This window comes from Chinchilla lanigera, unplaced genomic scaffold (genome assembly GCF_000276665.1).
Source record: "Chinchilla lanigera isolate Chin_1 unplaced genomic scaffold, ChiLan1.0 scaffold00146, whole genome shotgun sequence".
Taxonomy (NCBI): Eukaryota; Metazoa; Chordata; class Mammalia; order Rodentia; family Chinchillidae; genus Chinchilla; species Chinchilla lanigera.
Window position 1 is genome coordinate 269,127 of NW_004955547.1, and position 22,390 is coordinate 291,516.

A 22,390-nucleotide genomic window follows, 5' to 3' on the forward strand; every position below is an offset into this window, starting at 1 on the left:
ACACTTGTCAAGTAAGTGGCCAGGTACTCTCCCCATATGGGATAGGGTCCTAGCTCAATCGTTTTTTGTATCCCTCAGGTATAGCACAAGGCTAGGCACACTGCCCCTGCTCAGTGTTGGCTGGAAGAATTGTGGAGTCCTCCAGAGCATTTACGACAGACCTGGTATCTCCCAAGCCCCAGACATGTGCTTTACACAGCCAGCAAGTCCACAGCGTGATTAAAGTGTCAGTTAATATAACAGGATAAAGAGGGCTCTGGGACAGAGGCTTACTGGGCCAAAGTCTCTTCACTGAGCTCAAGGGTAGCAGTTTTGGAAAGCAACGAGCAAAAAAGGATGTGGGAGTTCTGTGTTTAAAACAGAGCAGCCGGGCATGGTGGCGCACGCCTATAATCCCAGCGCTCAGGAAGCTGAGGCAGGAGGATCGTTACAAGTTTAAGACCAGCCTGGGCAACAAAGTGAGCTCCAGGCCAGCCTGAACTGCACAGTGAGACCCTATCTCAAAAGACCACTTAAAAAAAAGAAAAGAAAAAAGGCCAGAGCAAATCTGGCAGAACTGGAAAAGGCTAGTGGAATGATTGGGAGCTCAAGGAACTCCAGAACTCCAGACTCAGAGTCACACTGAGGACATGTGGCCCCTCAGCCAGAAAGGCAGGCAGGTAAACAACAGGGTCCTTGAAGGCCAATGTCCTAGAATATTTTCACCCTCTGCCTTTACTCCTTTTGGGCTGAGATACCTCTGAAGTAGAAGTCAAGAGTGAATTCCAGGGAGACTGTCATGCAAGGCTCATCCACCACACCTCAGGAGGAAACCTTTACTCTCTGGAGTGCTCTGTTCCCCTGGGATGCCTAGGGGTCTACACGAGCCAGCTGCACCCAACCATCCTGCAGTGCTGCTCTCTCCCTCAGCTGGAACACCAGCTAGGCCAGCCACACCCCAGGCTCCAGAGAGAGGCTGAGCTGGAGCACCAGGCCCAGCTGAGATTTGGCAGCAGGCTCTGGCTGAAGCTGACTGACACCGGAGCTGCCTGAAGTTAGCTTCCTCTCTGGGGGCCTACAGGCCTCCCATTTCCTGTCTGTCTGCTCTCCAGCTCCCCACCCCCTTCTCATTTCCTGTCTGAGTCTACACTGCTATTTTCGGGATCCTGACACTTTGAGGAGAGGTTAAAGGGCATTTAGGCAAGGCAGAGAAACCAATACAATCCAGGGAGAAAAGGGGAATGGGGAGGGGGGGTGCGCTCTGGAATCCCACTTCCCAGCCAGCCCCATTCCAGAGCTTGAGTTCCCATCTGCCTCCTTACACACATAGTTCAGCAGGCCCTGGGCCAGTCAGCCTGTAACCAAAGCACAATCCTCTCCTCACTTTGCCTTGGCCTCCTCCCACCCTGTGGCCCCTACATGCCAGCCTGACTGACTTGCTGCTGGGAAGGATCCTGGCTCTCCCACATAACTACCCAGAGAAGCCTCAGGTCAGAGGGCAGGAGTTCCTAAAATGCCAGTACTAAGCTATTCCCTGGGAACCAAAGCCCAGGTCCAGACTTCTAACTTGAGTGCCAACTTCCAAGAGGCTCCACTGCCTGGGAACCATGCTGCTCTGACCCTAGCTGCTGCTCAGATGCCAGAGGGGCCAGCACCAGGTAGAAAGGCAGGCCGAAGGGCTGTCACACACTGCTGTGGGCCTCTGCCAAGAGGAGCAGACCCCACCCTCACTCTGGCCACAGCAGGACTTAGAAAGACCGCAGGGCCTGCGAGGGAGGGAAGGCCCTCTGTGTAATGCAGCGGGCAGGTGGCACTCAGGGCTCCCCTTAGAGTCACTCGCCCCTAGAGCCAAGCTAATGGAGGAGACCTGCTGGTTTTCCCTTCGGCCGAGAATTCACCAATATGGAGGAGGAATTCACCAAGGAGGCCTGGATTTCCACACTGGTTCACAGATGAGATATGGAAGCCATACTCTGGCCACCACAGCCCAGCTTCCAAGACCAGGAACTGATCCTTTCCTGTTCTCTCCTGTGCCATTTCCCTCATGACGGCTGCTGGCTGCTGCAGCTGGCTACACACAGGTGTCCCCTCCTCCAAAGAAGCCCGAGCAGGCTTAGCCTAGGGGTGGACAAGAGGACCGCTGTCATGACAGGAGAGGAAAGGCTGATGAGATCATTTGGCTCTTTCCACCCCAGTCTCAGGAAGTTCAAGGACGTGGGGCTGGCACCTTCCCAGCAAACACCCCGCCTCCGCCTGCTCTCAGGCCCCGCTTCCCACCCACCGAGGCGCTCACGTTCATGCCAAGCTCTGGCCAGGTAGGAACCCTTGCCTGCAGCCCTACACCAAGGTTCCTTTCTTTGCTGTCCTTTCTGAGTGTGTGCACACACACATTCTCTTCTCCGTCCTGCACTACACTTGCTGATTAGTTTCATCAAACTGAGGCACTGTCTTTCTACTGTATGTACCTCACTGCATTAGCCCTCTACCTGTTTTCAGCAATTGCTGACTCCCTACTTAGAAAGTGGAAGGAAAGACTCACAGATCCTGCGGTGTGTGCAGAGGGGGTGCTGTCAATAGTTGGCAGCACCAGGATCTGTGACCACACAAGATGTTTAGCTCCCGACATCTTTCCTGGTGCTTCAGGAAGGTTCTTCTGCTCATGAACTAACATTGCTTTTTCCCAAACAGCAATAACCTTCTGGTATCACAGAGTCCAAACAGTTGCTCAACAGCAACTAGGTCTCAGCCCTACCCAATGTAGTGTGTTCCCCCTCACTCCCAGACTCTCTAGGCCTTGGCTGGCTCAGCACCAGGCCACAGCAGACTCTAAGCTCAGGTGCTGTGAGAATGTCTTCCACTCAAAGCCACAGTCTGGGGACCCCAGAAGGGGCCCCACACTTGCCAGAAGCATCCAGTCGCGGCTGGCAGAGCTGACGGGAAAAAAAAGCCAGAAAGGCACAATCTGGAGCTCTGGGGATCCAGAAGCCATTCAGGGGACAACGGTGCTCCACGGCAAGAAGGAGAAACAGGCAAATCCTCCACAGAGGACACCAGATCCTGTGCGGCAGGCAGCACTTGGGGCCAGGCAGAGTGGCTAAACCGGACTCACCCAATGTGGTTGGTACGAAGCGAGATCTCCAGCTCCCGCAGTACTTTGGTTGACTCCTGCACTCTCCTCCTGAACTTCTGTAAACACAGCACCTCTGTCACCAACGAAGCCCCACCACCATGCCCTGTCCAACTTACAGTACAAATAAAAGGGGCAGAAAAGGAAATGGAGGGGTTATAAGAGTACAGTTACAGATCTTCCCGCCAGGACTCAGCAGCCATTCCAAGCCGGTGGCCTCAGAGTCCAAAATTCCAACTCTCATTGCTTAAAAGCAGATGCCTCAACCCTAAGCCAAAAGGTCTGTGCCCAAACCCCATGCAACTATGAAGGGGAGTAAGGCACAGCCTCATACTTTACCTTGCGAGTTACACTGGGGTCCAAGAAGCTCTGGAGTTTCTGGATGTAAGTGTGGGGAGGATTCTTCACCTGGAATCGCTCCTATAAAGAAAACATGCAGGTGTGTGTACACAGTCTGAGGAGGGCGCTAAGAAAGAATACCTCAAAGTGCTCAACAAGGGGACTCTGCCTCCCAGCTGTCACGTAGCCCTTAGCACTGCCCAAACTCTAGGTTTCTGTCCCTGACTTATCCCCAAGGTGTTCCCAGTTACTGCCATCTTTTCCTCCAGTTAGTGTTTCCATAGCCTAAAATGCTTTTCTATGTCAAAAAATTACTTTAAGAGCCTGCTGCTTGCTAAGATGTGGGGATTACAGAACTATGAATAGTACCCAAAATAAATGACTAGAAAATGCTTTTCTGTGCCTGGCCAACTGATGGATGGAGTCAGAAGAACCAAGAGGGAAGCTTGGTCTTGCAGAATCTGGCTTTCATAGCTCCAAAAACTGCAGCTGGGATTGGCCTGGTTTTGCAGCATTAACACAGCTAAGGCTGCCAAAGTACTTTCTGCTCCTTACCCAGGGCCCAGGCTCTACCTATCCAAAGCAACTTCAAATGCTGAAGGTTGCCCTCAGCAAAGTCACCTCTTAGGCCTTCTACACATAGCACAGGTCTAGGCCCTCTCTACTTCGGCCCAACCCTCTGTCTGACCCAATAGGAAACCCTTGGCATTCCAGTTCTACAAGGGTCCATGGCTGAGATATTCAAAGAGCTCAGGGAGCTGGATGTGGTGGCACACACCTGTAATCCCAGCACTCGGGAGGCTGAGGCAGGAGGATCACTGCGAGTTTGAGACCAGCCTGGGCTACAGAGTGAGTCAAGGCCAGCCTGAAATGCACAGTGAGACCCTGTCTCATAAAAACAAAACAAAAACAAAACCAAAGAGCTCAGGGGGTTGGAAAGCATTCAGGAAAATATGTTAGGAAACAGGAGCTGAAAACAAATGAAAGAAAACAAGAGAGGTTTGACAAAGCTAAAATTGGATGACATAGAAATGACTGAGAGAAAAAAAAAAAAAAAAAAAGACTGACAGCCAGGCGTGGTGGTGCACGCCTATAATCCCAGCACTCAGGGAGGCTGAGGCAGGAGGACTGCTGCAAGTCTGAGTTCAGCCTGGGCTACAAAGTGAGCTCAAGGCCAGCCTGAATTGCAAGTGAGACCCTGTCTCAAAAGGACCAAAAAAAAAAAAAAAGACAGAGACCATCAACTAGAAAATCCCAGTACCAAAGCAGCTGTTGCTCTCCAAACCCCAGGCAGGTACTAACCCACACCTCTTAATGCAGAACCCAAGGAAACAGGCCTTCGTTGGACAGGGAACTTGGACTAGGTCCTCTAAACCATAATCCTAGCTTAGGTTAAGCAGCATTACTAGGAAGGCAGTGGGAGAAAACAGTTGGCACAGGCTTGGCACCAGCTTGCCTGAGCCCGACCTGGCTCTGTCACTCACCAGCACTACATTACTGACCTCCAGGTTCTTCATCTATAAAATGCCAGGGTGCCTTCCTTAAGAGGGTTTTTGTGAGGGTTAAGTGAGGTATTTCAGTATATGTGGAGTACGTGATGTAAAATCAGCACTCACTAAGTATTGCCTATTATGATTTTCTCCAGCTTGAAAGAAATAATTTGTTCATGACAAAGCTACATGGCAAAGTACAGGGTAAACAAACTGCCCACATTCTGCACCAGGCCCCTCCATACCTACCAAGAGACACAGAAGTAGCAGCCAACTGAGCCTTGGGGACAGGAATGTCTGAGTTCAAAGACTCAGGACCATGTGTGCAGGGAAAGAGCCAGGTGAAGAGCAGAGAAGACCTTAGTTCTAAGTAAAACAATGGTAGCTCTACTCTTTGAGTTCTAAACACTATTCATGTAGGGAGAACAGTAGCCTTGACTATTTTCACACTTGGAAACACAGTGAGACCCTGTCTCAAAAGGACCAAAAGCAATTAGCAGACTAGGGTGTCTCATTCCCAGAGGCCTGTAGATAATGAGAAGCATCTTGCTATTTGCCAGGTCTGGAGCAGAGTGACAGAGGAAAGATCCTTTGGCAGGTCCTGCCAGGCACGGCCCTGACCCTGGAGAACAGCAGAAATTGGCTCTGCTGGGGAAACCATCCTGCATAAACCACACACTGGAAGAAGTGAAGACGCCTTTTGCAGGAGTTCGGCCTACCAGCTCTGTCTCTGCTACGAAGAGTCCCTTTGGAACAGAAAGCACAGGCAAACCAGGCTAGGGCTCCTGCAGGCCCCCTGCAACATCCCTACTCTTTTCATCCAGTACCTGGTCACAGATCAGATCCCACTTCTTCTCGTTGTCATATTGCCTCAGGAGTCGGGCCTTGTCTGGAGGCAGGTTCATGGAGCTCTGAGGAGAGAACCTGAGTTAACAGGCTGAAACATATACCACAGGTAAGGACAGAAAGGCTGGGTTGTCCCACCATCCCTGCTGGGCCCCACCCTAGCTCTGTTGCAGGCCCAGAAAGGTAGGACAGTCCTCCTGCCTCCCTGTTACACGTATTAGTCAAGTTTGGTCGAGCAGTGTTTTCCATACCACACAGGTCATGGAATCAATCTGGTGAGTCAAAATTAACTTCATTTTCAATGAAAATGGGCAAATTTAAATAGGCGATACCACGACTCAGTGCAAGTAGAATGCATAAACATTTAATAAAGTTTTTCTTTTATACTTTGTTTATTTATATTTTACATGTTATGTATATATGCATATATATGTCATATGCACATAGATGATGCTGTAAAATATACTTCTCAACACAAGAGAGCTCAAAACTTTGAAAGTTCCCAGTTTAAAGCAGCAACTTGCAAACCTTTTCTCTGCCATGACCCGAGAGAGGGGTGACTTTCCTACTTGTATAGCCGAGCTCTGAGCCACCTTCAGCCTGGGTGGTGGCTGCCGTTCTACCTCTTACCTAAATCAGGATTCAGCATTTGTGTAAAGAGAACTGCTCACTATTTTTAGGAAAATATTTACAAAAGTTTAGGACTTTAAGTATTAGTAGAAAATTACTTACGACATCCCTCCCAATTAAGACACAGCAGTATGCTGACCCCGCAAACACTGCAACGTAAGATACCAAGTGACAGTCCAAGAATCATTTTTATTTTGCTCAGTACTATTTGCTGAATGAATACACAAAGTAAAATGTGAGCGACAGAGGCCTAAGGCATCTGTGCACAGCCTGCCGTGATGGGAGCCCACCCTCCCCTCCTGTCTGCCTGAAGCCATGCCTGTCCCCGCCCTCCGCAGTCCTCTAGCCTCTGCTCCTAGCCCTCATCTTTAAAGGCAGTCTGACACTTTGATCAGACCACTACACTTGCCTGCTTCTGGTCCTGAGTGAAATGTACCCCCTCTGAAGTGCCATGGCTGTCTGACAACCCTCGCACCCTGCTTCTCATTCTGTCTCTGCTGCCTACTGCTCCGCATCTGGGTCTCACTTCCTGGTAACACAAGCATGGCCAGGTGGTTTGTCTCTGCCTGCATCCTGATCTCAGGGGACATGACTGTGCGTACAAGGTTCCTAAAGAATCACAAAGGCTCTGCTTTACTCCAGAAGCAGCAGAAGATTGGGTGGGGGGCTTCACTTTTTTAAGGAATCAAAAGGAAAATTTCTGTCACACTGCGTAACTTACACATACATTAAAGCAGCCGTATGTTTATTTTACCCCTAAGGAACAACATCTATGCTTAGAGCCGCCTCCTCTCAGTGGAGAATAAGCTGTTGGTAACCCTGTGGTTGAGACCCTCGCCAGCTCTGGTCTTATCTATGGAAACAGGATCACTGTGGCTCAAAAAACAATCAGGGTTGAGGTCTCTAACTGGAGTGCCCAAAAGGAAGAATTTAAAACTAGAGAAGTAGGGCAGGTAAGAGGAGGAAAGAGGAATTTACCCCACCACACCTCTCCCCGTGGCTTCCACTGCCCCACAAATCTGCCTCAACTTCCACAAGAAAGAAAGGCCAGTCCAGTCCTTCCCACAGCCAATGCAGCACTGGTGGCAGGATGGGCTAACAGGCCTGGAATGTTCTCTCTAGAACTGAATTGCTAAGAGCTGATTCCAACATGTCTGAGTGGACAGTAAGATGGGAGCAGGAGGCCTTAACAGAGACCCAAAGGTCAAAAGCAGGCCCGGGACAGGTCTGCAGCCTAGCCGGCTAAACCCAAGACAGAACTGAGTCGAAACAGTCACCAGGCGTGGTCATGGCTCTGTGCCTCCTGAGCATGCTGCTGTCATATGACTGTTTCAAGTCTGTGCCACAAAAAGTTTGCTGCTGCCTCCCCTGGACGAGAGCGGCTGGGAGGGGAAGGGTGCAGTCTTCGCTACACTACTGTGGCAGACACATCCGGTCTACACCAACTTCCTCTCCGTGCCAACCACAGTCGGAGGCTGCGGCCTCATACCTTCCCACCAGGTGAACTTGTCAGGAAACACTCGCTTCTCTCAGGGCTTCAAGACTGAGCAAATCACCCCCTTTGGGAACAGTAGCCTATGGAAGAAACACTCCAGACACCTGGGCAAACTATATCCTTGGAAAGGAGGAACCCCTGGGGTCACTGGCATCGTACACATTCTTTGGTTGGTGAGTGAGGGGATCCTAACAGGAACACAGGATGGGAACACAGCCCCTCCTACAAAAGCCACCTAGACTCCCAGAATTTGTGCATTTGAAAGAATAGGAATGCCCGCGCCCTCCTGTCTACAGCTCTGGGCGGCACCTCCTGGACAGTGGCCCCAGCTCTCTCAGCTTGCTCAGAGCTGAAGTATAAGAGGGAGAGGATGGGTAAGGGGAAATCCCCACCACTGGGCTCTCACAAGAAGCAGGTCACTGACTACAGTGGGAGCCAACAGCCAAGGTAACAGGACCAGGGCAATTCACTTCCTGCCAGACAAGGGTGCCAAGGCTGCTGCCCCCACTGATAACATGCGTGGGTTCGGCAGGGGTCCAATGTCTTGAGGAAGCTGCTCTGCCCTTAGGAAGGACAATTTCCAGAGTTCCAGGGACAGCTGGGGAGCAAACTTGGGCTCTGGGCTCAGTCAAAGGTCTGTTTCCCTGACATTTTCTTCAGGGTTTCCAGAGACTGTGTCCTCTCAGAAACAGAGCGGAGCCAAACTCCTGCTAACTCCTTGGTGAGAACCTTGCTGACCATCTGTCTTGGAGAGAGTACAGGCACAGAATGTAGTCAGAAGGCCCAAGGTCAGGGCTGGGGATGTAGCTCAGTGGCACAGTGCCTGCCTGGCAAGTGCAAAGTCCTGAGTTCAATTCCCGGTACCAAAAAAATAAAGGCCCAAGATCAACTTTGGGCTCTTCAGAACTATCAAAACTTGGACAACTTAGGGGCTGGGGATTTAGCTCAGTGGCAAAAGCGCCTGCCTGGCAAGCTCAAGGTTGTGAGTTCAGTTCCCGGAACCGGAGAAAAACAAAAAAACAAAAAAACAAAAAAAACTTGGACAACTCATCTATAAACTGGGGATAATTTCACTGCTTCATAGGCTTTTATAAGGGTCAAATGATAAACATTTATGACTATATGTCTGAAACATTGTAAGAATTGACAGTTCCCTTCTTTTTCCTGAAAAGCCTATGAAATGTCTGACATCCCAGCGACCTGCCCTCTTGCTTCTAGGTTCTCTATCCCTGCTCCCGCCTCTCCTTCTCAATATTAACTACACAGCAATCCTAGATCCCTTCTTTGATCCCTCTCAGGGATCTAGGATGCCTCCAAGACTAGGAGGCAATTTTAATCCCACTGTACTTGGGGCTGGAGAAGAGGGAGTCTGGGTAGGGTGTCAGGGAGACAAGTCATAACACAAGATGGGAGAAGACCACGAACTCAAACTGAAAGCAACTATGGTTGATTCCTAAGTCTGAGGGAGTTAGCAAGAAGTCCAATAAGAAAAACCCACAACAGAAAGATGCCAGAAGGCATGGATCTGATGTTCCTCCAGCAAGACTGCTCTGGCTTACTCCAAGTCCACAGTCAGGCAGACTGCCTGCTCGGTGGGCTCCGTGGAAGCCAGGGTCCTGTGCCTCCAGCAAGGTGTCCTTACTGTCTATCTCCGATCTCACTGGCCCCAGGGAAGACCCAGTGGGGGAGGGTGTCCCTCCCCCTTCCGGCCCTGTACCCCTCACCCTCACAGCCCCTCCTCGTTTCCTCCCACTGCAGGGGAAGGGAAATACCAGTAGAGCTTGGAGTTTCCTTCAAAGCTGTGGGCCCTGCTCTGGGACTCACCCCTTCTCTGCTTGTCTGCTTGAGCCAGGTCTGGGGAAAACCCAACCAATGGAACTAGGAGCCACCAAAAATTCCCTGTTCAACTGCTTCTGTTGGTCTTGGTTGATCAAAATAAAACTTAGGAAGAGAGATAAAAATGGTACAGCTCCTCTGAGAGCCAGGCAGAAATGTCTGAAACATTCCTGGGAAAGGGATCTGGAAGATTTGGGAAAGGCCAGCAAGGGCTGTTATTCCGAGCAGGTACAGAAAATGAGTTGGTGCTTTTATCGACATTTTCTTTCTCCTAACTACCTCCCGTCAAGCTTCCCGTGGCTGCAACTGTCTCCCAAGTGTGGAAGCCTCAGCCCCTGTGCTTGGCCCACGGGGACAGGGCTCTGGGGAGCTGCATCTAGACTGCACAGGGAGAATGAGGCACTACTGCGGTACCACATGCTTCTCAACATGCTGCGAGCCCCTGGCCAAGTCCTCCCTCGCAGCTGCAGGCCACGGGGTAGACGAGCAGAAGTGAAAAGTGGTGAAGGGCAAAATTCTGGGAGCCTGAGTGGCTGCTGGAGGAGACGCTGGAACACTGTGTTCCCACTAGGACCCCCTGCAGCCAGCCAACCTGCGCCCAGCGGGGACAAAGTGGGCAACACAGGCACAAAGGCCCAGCACCACAGCCCGCCTGCCTTTCATGTCTCTAGGGACGGGCAGCGGGCACAGCTGTGGCCAGCTGGGCACTATTCCCAAAGGGCGACAGCTTCGGGAGGTAGGAGGCACCAGCTCCTGCTGCCTTGGCCTCTTGGCAGCCATAGCCTGCCCTGCCGCAGTAGCAGCTCCCAGACAATGAGAGTTATTTTCAGCCAGCGCTTTAACACAAGCCAGCTGGCTAGTGTGCAGCGTGGGAGTCCTCCACCCAGCCCGCCCAGACAGCAAGCCCGCTGGCCAGTCCGGTCCATGGCCTACGCTGCTGCCACCTCCACGTCACTGTTTACCTCATTTCAGCACAGCTCCTCCTAACCGCCGCCCCTAAACTGCAACTCTGTCAAAAGGAAACCCAAAAAATCAGAGTCTGATCAAAAATCCAAGAGCTAAAATTAAAAAAAGTCCAGACATAGTAAGTACAGCAGCCCCTCCAAACACCCACACTGTTCCCGAGCCATGTGACTGGCTGGAGCAGTGCAGGGGAGAAGACAGAAGGAACTGGTGGCCAGATCCCACTGCAGCTCCTACCAACCCATGAGCCTGGCTTTGCTGCCCAGCTGGCAAGATGAAGATCAGGCCTGCTCTCCACACCTGCCTCCCTCCCATCCTTCTCTCCAGAGCGAGGGTTTGGAGATGCCCATAACTTGAGAGAGGCAGGCTCAAGTGAGCCTGAGTCAGCTGCAAAAGCTTCTGGGCAAAAACTATCGTGCGACAGAAGGGAAATAACAGAACAGTCAGATACACTTGGCTGGAAGGAGAGGCAGCACCTTCCCACCTTGGGCCTGGGGAAACACTCCCATTAGCCCCGCAGCACACTGCTGGGTGACAGCCGTGGCCTCGCTGGACTCGAGGCCTCTGCCTCCATGACCCCTCCACCAGCTATTCACCGCTCATCTCTTCACGTGAGACCTATGACAGGAGCCTGTGGGCACAGCACAAGCCCAGCCATGCAGTTTTCTCTAGGCCCAAGCTACTATTAGGCGTACGGGGAAACTGCTGGGATGCCTTATGGCAGAAGGCATCAGAGAAGTGGGTACTCTTCGACTTAAGTGTCTGGCTTTGTGCTTTTGTTTAACTGAAGCTATCATTTTGGGGACAAGCTGTCAGGCTCGGAACCATGTCTGGAGAACGTGCTCCTGTGGTCACTGATGACTCTATAACCAGAAATGACTTGCTGAGCACTTACTGGCCAAGTCCCTAAACAGCCTGGAGGAAAAAGAAATGGATTCACCAGACGTCTCCGGCTCAGCTCTGCAATTCATACCACAGAAGTCAGATGGGTGAAGGCTGAGGGCGAGGTCTTTGGAGTCCAACATCGCTCTAACAAAAAGATGGCTTTTTCCAAATAGTTATACCCCTGAAAGGCAAGGAAACTGGCCATGTCCCCAGTGTTAGTAGAGCCCCTGGCTCTACCTCTGCCCCACTGTCGGCCCACATCTGACATCAGGTGCCTTCTGCAGGCTCCTGGGCCCTGGCTCAGGCCACCTTTCTGCCCTGACCGCCAAGAAGTATACAATCTCAGGTAGGAGAACTGCTGGCAGCACTGCCCAATGGAGCCTCCAGGCCCTAGCTAAAAAGCCACTGCTACAGCAACTTGATCTGTCTGTTGGCTCCCCAGCCCCTCCTCGCGGTTAGCCAGACCCACATACTCCCCAGTTACGCAGGATGGAAACTATTCCGCGGGGGGCAGCCGGTATTTCAAAGCCAAGGAGTCTTGGGGCAGAGCCTTACGTTCTCCCTACAGGCAAGCAAGGTCCTTCCCCTCTTCATGAGGCGGAGCCCAGAGGACACAGTATTTCTGGGCTCACGTCCTTCTCTCTCTCAACAAGCACCACAGCCCATCTCTCGCTGAGGCGGGTGGGTCTCCTTTGCTCAGCCCAGCCCTCTCGGAGAAGCTTCTAACCAGCCTCCCTATCCCACACCACCTAGCCCACCCTGCACACAAGGAAGGAGCTCCCCACTTCCCCACACATAAGCCAAATACTCAGAAATACTCTCTGACTCCTTATACAATCCTGAACTGCTCAGCCTGTTCTGCTATCTCTAAGAGCTTCCAAGATAAGATTCGCCACAGGTGCCAGTGCCTCTGACTCTGAGCAGCCTCATGTTCTCCTAATCAGGACTCCTCCTGGGGCAGCCTCTCCTGCCATTTTCTAACCCAAGGATTCTCTGTTGACTAATGTTCCCCCAATCTTTTGAATCCCTATCTTTTACTACTGGATAACCTAAAACAATCAGCTTTCCCACCCCTTTTGAGAGGTCAGTACTAGGAATTCAGCCTAGGGCCCCAATATTGAACTATATCTCCTGTCCTCTTTTTTAAAATAGGGTATTGCTAAGTTGCTAAACTGCCCAGGTTCGGTTCAAATTTATGATCCTCCTGCTTCAGCCTTCCAGAGTGCCTGCATTACAGGTATATACCACCACACCTGGATTTCAGCCCTTTTTTGAGCTCCATCATAGCCATATGTGGAGAATGATATGGCAGAGACCAGCTTGTTATCCTCCAATTTCTTCTCATCTTCTTTGTATGTTCAGCTCAATGTTCAGCAGCCTAGAATGTATGTCTCAGCTTCCCATGGGATGTGAATGGAGTATATGTACAATATCTGAGAAATACACAGTATGTACAATATCTGAATGCAGAGGGAACAGCTAAAACTTAAGCAACTATTTTGGGCCATGAGATGATCTTGGAAATGAAGTCTACATGTGGCTTGTGTCTAGATGTCCCCTCAAAGCCTCATGCAGTCATAGGTGGGGCTTTTTACAAAGTGGCTGGATCTAGAGTACGTGACCCTGGGATTGATTCATGGTAATGCTAAGCTTAAGGGCACTAAGATTAAGGGTGTGAGTACTACTCCCCTTAGTAGCCTGTATAAAAGGGGCAGAAAGACGCTCTTAAGTCCCTTGCTTGTTTTGCTATCTTCCCCTATGAGCTGTTTCTCCTCTGCAATGCCCCTCTGCCATCCACCCTGCCCTGCAGCCAGCCAATTATGGACTGAAACCTCTACAAACTGTGAGCTAAATAAACCTTTCCTCCTTTAACTTTGGGTGTCGGGTATTTTGTCTCAGCAACAAGAAAAGTAAGACAACATGGATAAAACAATAAGCAAGAAAATGCCTAATCATTGATACCACAGAACTTTAGCACAAACTGAATATACTTTTCAAGTGTGTTTCTTTTATTCACAACTAGAACATTAATGCCTTGAGGGTAGGGGACCTGCCTTATCCTTTGAATCATGTGCAGGTGCTTAATGAACAATTGATGTTGGGGCCAGGGATGTAGCTTAGAGGCACAAGCGCCTGCCTGGCAAGTACAAGGTCCTAAGTTTGATTCCTGGTAAAAAAAAAAAAAAAAAAATGATACTGCTACACCTTCCCTACCACTAAGTCCCCTGTTATGTCCCCTGGTTATCTTAGGGTAAAGAGGACAGTCTAACTTCTCACCACTGTTTTGTTCTTTTACCTATAATCTACCTTTTGTGCTATATCCCCAGTAACTTTCTTTATACACTGCTTTTTCTCTCAGCAAATTTCTACTTTGAGAATTCAGTCCTCATTTCATACCATAAGCTAATGTCACTTCTCTGCCCTTCTCTTTTTTTATTTTTTTGAGACAGGGTCTCACTCTGTAGTTCAGGATATCCTTGAGCTCACTATGTACCCCAGGCTGGCCTCAAACTTGAGGTGATCCTCCTGCCTCAGCCTCCTGAGCACTGGGATTTACAGGTGTGTGCCAAGATGCCCAGCTCAGATTCATCTTTTCATAGCCTTTTTCATAACACACTAGATCACAGGCTCTATCAACCTGTTTACCACTGTAGTAGGTTCTTGATAAAGACTGAGTAAATTTAATTTCCTGCTACATACACTCCTTTCCTCCTGTCCCTTACTTGTCTGCTCCCTACCTCAGCCTCCTGACAGGCATGCGCCACCACTCCTGGCTCTTTCCGAAGAGTGGTAAGATCCATCCCCACAGTGTCTTAACATATTGACTAATTCTTTTAAGATGTGATCCCCAAGTTGTGAATTTCGATTAATGTTTCTTCACCTCTTCTTGGACAGTCAACAAACATCCTTAACACAAATCTCAGTGATACTCCTAGAGGCACAGCACGGTGGTTAAAGCAAGGACTGTGGGGCCCCCCTGCCCAGGTTTGAATCCTGGCTCCACCACTAGTTGTGTGGCCTTGGGAGATCAATGAATGTCTGTGAGTCTCTGTTTCCTCACCTGAAAAATGGAGGTAGAAATAGTGCCTACCTCATAAGGTTGTTACGCTGATCAGGTTAACCTATGCAAATGATGCATTTAAATCAGAATCTACTATAGTAAAAATGTCTCATATAACGGGAGCTATCTTTGTTTAGGTTTTTTTATTCAACATGTAGCTGGGAAACAAGTATACACCAAGCACTAAGACAGAATCTGGGGATATCAAAGTAACATGGCATGAACACTATCTTCAGAAAGTTTATGTTCTGAGGCAAAGTAGACAAGCAAACCAGGGCGAGAGTAGACAGCACTGGTATGACAGAGGAGTGGGGCGGATCCTGTGGGCTCCCAGTGAGGTAACATTTAATTAGATGAAGGGCTCAGTGAGGCTTCCTGGAAGGAATGTTTCACGATTTAGTTTTAAACATTAAGCAGAAAGGAGTCAGACAAAGACACCAGAAGGGAAGATGGTGATTCTGTAGCAACAAGACAGTATTTGGAAGTATGAGGAAGCACAAACCCAGGAATCTGTAAAGTGATCTGCTACAATGGAATGAAAGTGTGCGTGAGCAAAGGAGAGTTGGCAAGAAACAGCCAGATTACAAAGGCTCTTGTGAGCTTTATAAAGTAAGTAGCTGGGCATAAGCAGGATAACAATAATGAAGATAGTATTAAGGCTCCTTAGAGGGAGCATCACTGCAAGTTCAAGTCCAGCTGGGGCTACACAGTGAGATCCTGTCTCAAAACAAAATAAACAAAAGTAATATGACAAAAGCTAACATTTATTGACAGAACTGTGATAAGCACTCTCCATGGATTATCTTATCTAATTCTTTACATAGTAGGGCCATTATTCCTATTTTGCAGGTCAGGAAACAAGAAGGATTAGAACTTTCCCAGGCTCACACAACAACTACATGGCAGAACTGGGATTGGAACCCTGGCCTGATGCCAAAGTCTGGACTTTAACTCCACATAGCGCCCCCTCTGACACAAGGAATTTGCCTCAGCCCTTCTCAGGGCATTTCTACACTACATGCATCTTTCGGACCAATTGGTACACTGGAAACCTTTCTCAAGAACTCTCCCCAGACCCAGACCTCTGCACACTCCTTCCCCTGAACCTCTGCAGGGCGTACCACCCGCACCTCCTACAACCCACCATGCTCAATCACTCCTTTAATAGCACTGGTGTCTTCTATGCACCACGTACTGTGCCAGGTGGGGAAGCTATGCTGCCTTGGGTTCATTCGTGTATATTTACAAACAAAGGGAAAGCCATGCACTGTGCTAGAGCCTTTAATTTAAAAACTGCATGGAAACATTATTTCTCTGACATACTTTTATTCATTGTTCACCTTTTCATTTTTTTGTTTGTTTGTTTGTTTTTGTCTTTTTTTGACAGGGTCTCGCTATGCAGTTGAGGCTGGCCTTAAGCTCACTTTGTAGCCCAGGATAGTCTGGAACTCGCAATGATCCTCCTGCCTCAGCCTCCCAAGTGCTGGGATTACAAGAGTATGCCACCACGCCAGGCCATGTATTATTGATTGAATAGACTGTAAGTTCTGTGAGGGTCTGGACTTGGCCTGCAACATACTTGTTCCTCACAAGGGAGCCTGGCACACAGAAAAAGCTGGACAGACAGGCTGCCCACAGGTACAGCAGAGGCCGGCAGAGGTGCCCACCACCTCACTGTGCACTGGCTGGGCTCAGCGGGCACTTTCTAGCAGTCTCGCTAAATCCAGGAGCTCTGCACCTAGACATAAACATAATGAGTCCCTTCTTCCTTCCGGACACTTGCAGGAGTGACAAGACTTCCACTTTAAGGAAACAGTAAACTGAGGCTCAGAACAGGCATGATCTGTCACCCGTCACATTGGCCGAGGAGAAAGCAAGTCCTCTGTCCCTCCCTGTTTTTCGATGGCTTTCAAATGGCGTCTGTCCTCAGTTCCTCAGTGTCTCTGTCCTCTTTTGGGAATGACCACAATGACCTCAGGATGCTCTTGGCCCATGGCTGTCCCCCACGATACTGTTGCCCACACCCCCGTGCCTTTAAGGCCACAATGACGCAGAGGTCATGGCTGTCCACACCTCAAAGCTATTTTTTGAGTTGGCTCAGCTTTTTAGTATTTATTTGATCGCCCAGCTAGAAAACAGCTCCTTGTACTTGGTCTTCTGAAAGCTTCTTCCTGAAGAGGTCCTGAATCTTCTCAGTTTAAACCCTAAGTGCCGTATCGACTCAGGAGCCAGGAATAGAGAAGAAAACATTTCCAAGCGTCTCTTACATGCCAAGCCCTTTTCTCAAATTATCTCACGACTCTCAGCAACCACTAGAGATAAATGTCATTATGCCTATTTAACTGGCAAGGGAATTGAGAATCCATGACCAACTAGCTTCAGGTCATACAGAAAGAGACCTCAGATTTTTTTTTTTTTTTTTTGTCTTTTTGAAACAAAGTCTCGCTCTGCAGTTCAGACTGGCCTTGAGCTCTCTTTGTAGCCCAGGCTGGTCTCAAACTCACAACGATCCTCCTGCCTCAGCGAGTGCTGGGATTACAAGCGGGTCTCACCACACCCGGTGAGACCTCAGATTCAAGCCTAAGTGTATGGCCTTCAACAGAAAGGCTTTTTGAAAAAAAAAAAAAAAAAAAAAGAAAAGAAAGGCTTTTTCTACCAGGTCTTGCTAACTTTTTTTTTATTTTGTGACACCAGGAATTATACCCAGGGTTTTTGCACTGAGCTATATCTCTACACCTTTTTTTATTTTTGAGACAGGATCTTGCTAAATCACTAAGTTGTTCAGGCTGGATTTGAAATTGCAATCCTCCTGCCTCCGCCTCCCAGAACACTGGGACACCACTATGTCCAGCTTCTTGCTATCTTTTAACAAAGAAAAGCTCCAGCCAGGTCATGCATGCCTGTATCCTAGGCTAAGGCAGGAAGAGCTGACAGCTGGAGTATGGCCTGGGCTATATAGAAGGATCTCATTTCTAATTAGTTAATGAAACCAATTAAAGGGGGAGCCCTGGGAATGCAGCTCAGTGCTCCCTGGGTGAAATCCCCAGTACAGCCACAAACAGAAATCTCCACTTCTAATTTAGAAAGGTCCAGCTGGATTTGTCTGACAGTTTTAGTCACTAAACGCTTCCCTGTCCAGCACGATTGGGTGAAACCAGCTAAATGAGGTACTTTTGCAGACACCTGAAGTTCAAGACTTTGAGTAAGAGGGAGACAATGCGGAGCACAGAGATAAAGAAACTGCCCTCTCGGACACTATGTGGTGACCAATTCCTCACATCTGAGTGGCACTTAAACTTTCCAATGAGCTATAGATAACAGCATGAGCTTTGGAATCAAGTGATGATCTCGGCTGGGCGTCATGGCGGACGCCTATAATCCCAACACTCGGGAAGCTGAGCCAGGGGATCAGCATGAGTTTGAGGTCAGCCTGGTTTATGTAGTGAGTTCAACGTCAGCCTGAACTACACAGTGAAACCCTGTCTCAAAAAAAATTCTGCTATGAATCTTAATCATTCATGCTTGAATACTTTTATATATGCACGGGTTTTTTGAAACAGGGTCTCCCTATACAGTTTAAGCTAGCCTTAAACTCACTATTTAGCTCAGACTGACCTCAAACTTGCAGAAATCTTCCTGCCTCAATCTCCTGAGTGCCAGAATTACAAGAGTATACCACCATGCCCCGCTAGTTTGTCCATCTGTAAAATGTGGATTTATAGCTAGGCATGGCAGCGTACGCCTACAATCACAGCACTCTGGGAGGCCAACGCAGAAAGGGCACAAGTTTGAGCCCAGCCTAGGCAACTGAGTGACTTTGTGAGACCTTGTCTCAAAATTTAAAAAGGGCTATGGATGTAGCCCATGGTAGTTCAATCCTCAGTATCACTGGGCAGGTGGGTGGATGAGTGAGGGTTATAACTAGTCTTATTTATAACCTCTAGCTGCAAGACTGAATGAATAAAAATGCCTGGCAACAGAAAAGCTCTAGAAATGATAACTAGAACAACCAGAAGTCCCATCAGGCTTCAGTGAACTTCTCAGTACACACACAAAATACAATGTCCAGTGTACAAAATACGAGAGGATATGTATATGCAGCTGAACAGTATGGGTAACACATGCAGGGTATAATTCCATTATCTTGTGTAATCAGATCGTTCTCTAGGTTACAACAGTTATGGTCCTTCAAAAGATAAGACAGACACCAACAGCCGCCTATGGAGTTCACTGTAAAGCTGGGACTAGACTCTGGGGAGACAGAACAGAGTCACTGACTAAGCTGTTCTGATGTTTGAGCAGCTGAGTGATCTGGAACAGTTCCACCAAGGTTTTGGGATCACGGCTCTTATCTGTGAAGAAACTGGAGATTTTGCCAGGTTATTTCTGATGTTCCTGGCTAACTTCAAACCCCTCAATTCCCCAACTGTCTCTGACTTCCTCAGGTTAAACTCGCTGCCTGCAAAACCTGGATCCACTTCTGCCACAAATCTCTACTTTTGCTGCCTTCAGCTAACTACTCTGTAACTCTTTGCTCCTCACGGTGCCACGCACGTCCTCCGGGGTGCCCCTCCCAGTCACTGAAGAGCTGTGCTGTCTGCAGGAACACAGGAAAGGCAGGAGAACGTCTGTAGAGAGGCACAGAAAAGGCTCGAATGCCAGGCGTGGTGGCACACGCCTGTAATCCCAGCACTTGGGAGGCTGAGGTAGGAGGATCGTCGGGAGTTCGAGACCAGCCTGGGCTACAAAGTGAGCTCAAGGCCAGCCTGAACTGCAGAGTGAGACCCTGTCTCAAAAAAAAAAAAAAGAAAAGCCTCGAATTTTACTTGACCAGACCACCAATGCCTCGCAAGAAGGTATTTCAAGCCCAGACCTCTCCTTTGAGGTTCAACTTTAAATATTCTGCCCAGACATTCACAGGCGCTGGCACCCGTGTGTCTTAGACTGGCCTCATCGTTCTCCTTTCCCAGCTATTTCTTTCCCTGGCCCCCTCAGCTGATGGCACCTCCATCTACTAATCTAATTTAGCAAGCTAGAAATATGGGTAGCATCTTTTTTTGTTGTCTTCCTTTTGTTTTTTGAGACATGGTCTCACTACATAGTTCATGCTGGCTTTGAACTCACTATGTGGACAGGCTGGCCCTGACCTCACAGCAATCCTCCTGCCTCAGCCTCCCAAGTGCTGGGAGTACTGGGATTACAGGTATGTGCTACCATGCCCACAGGGTACCGTTTTGAATTTCCTCCCATCTCCCTTATTTCCATGCACCCAATGTCAAACCTAATCAGTTATCACCTCTTGGAAGAGTTAGCCTTTTAAACTACTTAAACCTTTTAAGTTTAAGTTAGCCTTTTAAACTACTGACTCTGCCCCATGACACCATGCACAGGAGCCCCAGTTCAGGTGCCCATCATCCTCACACTTCCATCTGGCCACCCACTTCCAACGCTCCTCACCTCCCATGGACCCAAGGAAGTGACCCACCCGCAACTCAAAATCAGACCACTGCACCTGTGAAAAGCATCGGGCACCATCTCTTCCTAGTGTCCCAAAAGGCCTCCCCACTTCAGCTTCACCTTCCACTGCTCTGCCTCACGCGTTACACTTCAACAGCAGACACCTGCGCTCTGCCTCACCTTGCTGCCTCTGCCCATGCTGCTCCCCTTACCTACCTGCTTTCTTTTCCCACACTTCGGTGGACTCCTAATTAGCATTTTGGGCAGTAGAGATTTCCTCCTAGAGGCAGTACCCCCCAGCCCCACCTCTGTCCTCGTGTGCTCCTGATGTTCCCAACATATCTATACCATTACACTTGTCCAGCTATATACTATAATGATATACTTAATGAGTTTGTCTCCTCCTCTAGCCTAAACTCCTAAGGGCAGACACAGCCTTAGTCATCGCTAGTTCACTGACACTTACAATGCAATTCTGAGCGCTCAATAAATGCTTTTTGAGTGAATGAGTGCTGGGCTGTAGCTAAGGCTTTGAGAACTGGTACCTTGACCGTCTCCCCTGTCCCTAGGCAGTGAAGGTGACGCATTAGCCATTCTTGATTCACTGTCTCAGAAGCCCCGTGGGTTAACAAGAAGAATCCTTATTTGTCACAAAGAAAGATCAGAGTAAGCTCTCTGCCTCCAAGACCTCAGAAGCAGCTGGCAACACTTTGACACTGTTATGACACCATCCTGATATTTCCCTGAGCATCTGGAGGCAACAAGTCCTAGACAGTTTCTTTACAATTCTTGGAAGGATCAACGGAGAGGCGGAACACCACTCGACACTCTCTGGCTGGCTGGCTAGCCCTCAAATCCTGAGGTTATACTCACAACTTTTAACAAGGATTTTCTGGGAAAAATGACAGATAAATGCTTTAGTAGCTCACCAGGAACTGCTGCTCTGTAAAAGCACAAGAGATTCTTAATCCCTTAGTCATCTACCATGCCAGCAGTAATTAAACAAGACCAAAGAGAGCAATTAATAGCTGCTATGGGACAATCAACCTGGAACTCATGCCAGCTGCATCAGAAAATAATCTGTAGACATGAGCACTTCACAAGGGAGCAGGATTCACAAAGTGCCCTGCCTGCCAAGAGCCTGGGGATAATGAGTGCTTGTGTGATGCTGATTCTGCTGAACAGCAAGTAAAAACAAAATAACCACAACCACAAACAAAAAGTCTGCCCAAAGCAAGGGGCCAAAGCATATTCTGGACATAGAAGACTCAAACAAGATGCTCTTTCCTGGCTACATATCCATCCATTCTGAATCTTGGTGCTGTTCCAAGGCTCACACTGAGAGGAAAGGAGTAGATGATCTCCAACCTAAGAAAAGGAGCCCACACAGCAGTGGCTCCACCAACCCAGAATTCAATAGGGTTCCAGGGGCATAGACAGGAGCTTCAGCAGACCCACAGAGGCTGTTCTGGCCTTGGTAAGACCCCCTCCTTCACAATGTTCTTAAAGTTGGGTCCTTCCAACTCTGGCCGCACCAGAGACAAAGTGAACTAAGGACAGGCCAAGAGGAGCCAAGGATAACCCAGTTCTGGGACAGGGGTGTCCATAAGGCCTGTGGAGAAGTCATGACTAGGTCACCATCACAGAGTAGGAAAGCACAGCAACAGTGTGCCGTTCAGTGATTACACAATTTGGAGTTACGGGGACCAACCTTCACCCAACGACAATTCCTAGTGCTTGAATATCTCATTCAGCTCCTTGATATCAGAGCTCTGATTCAAGAGGTTAATGGCCTCAGAATATTCCTACTTAATATTTACTGAGTACTCACTGTGGCAGAAACTGCCCTGGATCCCTTACATATGTTATCTAATCCTCACCAAATTCCTAGAGGGTCCCTTCTACCACCCTGAATATACAGATAAAGAAAATGAGGTTCAAGGAAATTTAAAGAACTGGCCCAAGGGCACAGAGCTAATAAATAGCACTCAGGATTCAAATTCAAATCCACCAAACCCCGAAACTCTTGCAAAAGGCCCAGCTGAGCATCTGGATACAGGCTGCAGGAATCCCTGCACTCATGGCCGCTGTTTCCCAGGCCCAACTTCATACTCCCCCGCTAGCCCACAGCACACAGTGACTTCAGGAAATCTTGAGAAAATCAGGCCTGACAAGCCCTGGACAGACAAGCATCTACTTACAGTTAATCAGCACCTGCCCAGCCCCGCAGACAGTTCTGACAATGGGGGCTGGGAAGAAGCAACCACAGGCTTTGACGGGGG

The 22,390-nt window shown here is 49.0% G+C and overlaps 1 protein-coding gene across 6 annotated transcripts in view; it reads right to left on the bottom strand.

Moving 5' to 3' along the window:
- The window catches only part of Fmnl3 (formin-like 3), a 58,009-nt gene that overhangs the window by 15,978 nt on the left and 19,641 nt on the right, over positions 1-22,390 (bottom strand). For all 6 annotated transcript variants that reach the window (XM_005411842.2, XM_005411844.2, XM_013508461.1 and 3 more), the window contains exons 2-4: positions 5,763-5,846; positions 3,446-3,526; positions 3,089-3,165 (exon numbers count right to left, since the gene is read on the bottom strand). In XM_005411842.2, the coding sequence (XP_005411899.1) occupies positions 3,089-3,165; positions 3,446-3,526; positions 5,763-5,846 (242 nt within the window). The remainder of the gene's footprint in view (positions 1-3,088; positions 3,166-3,445; positions 3,527-5,762; positions 5,847-22,390) is intronic.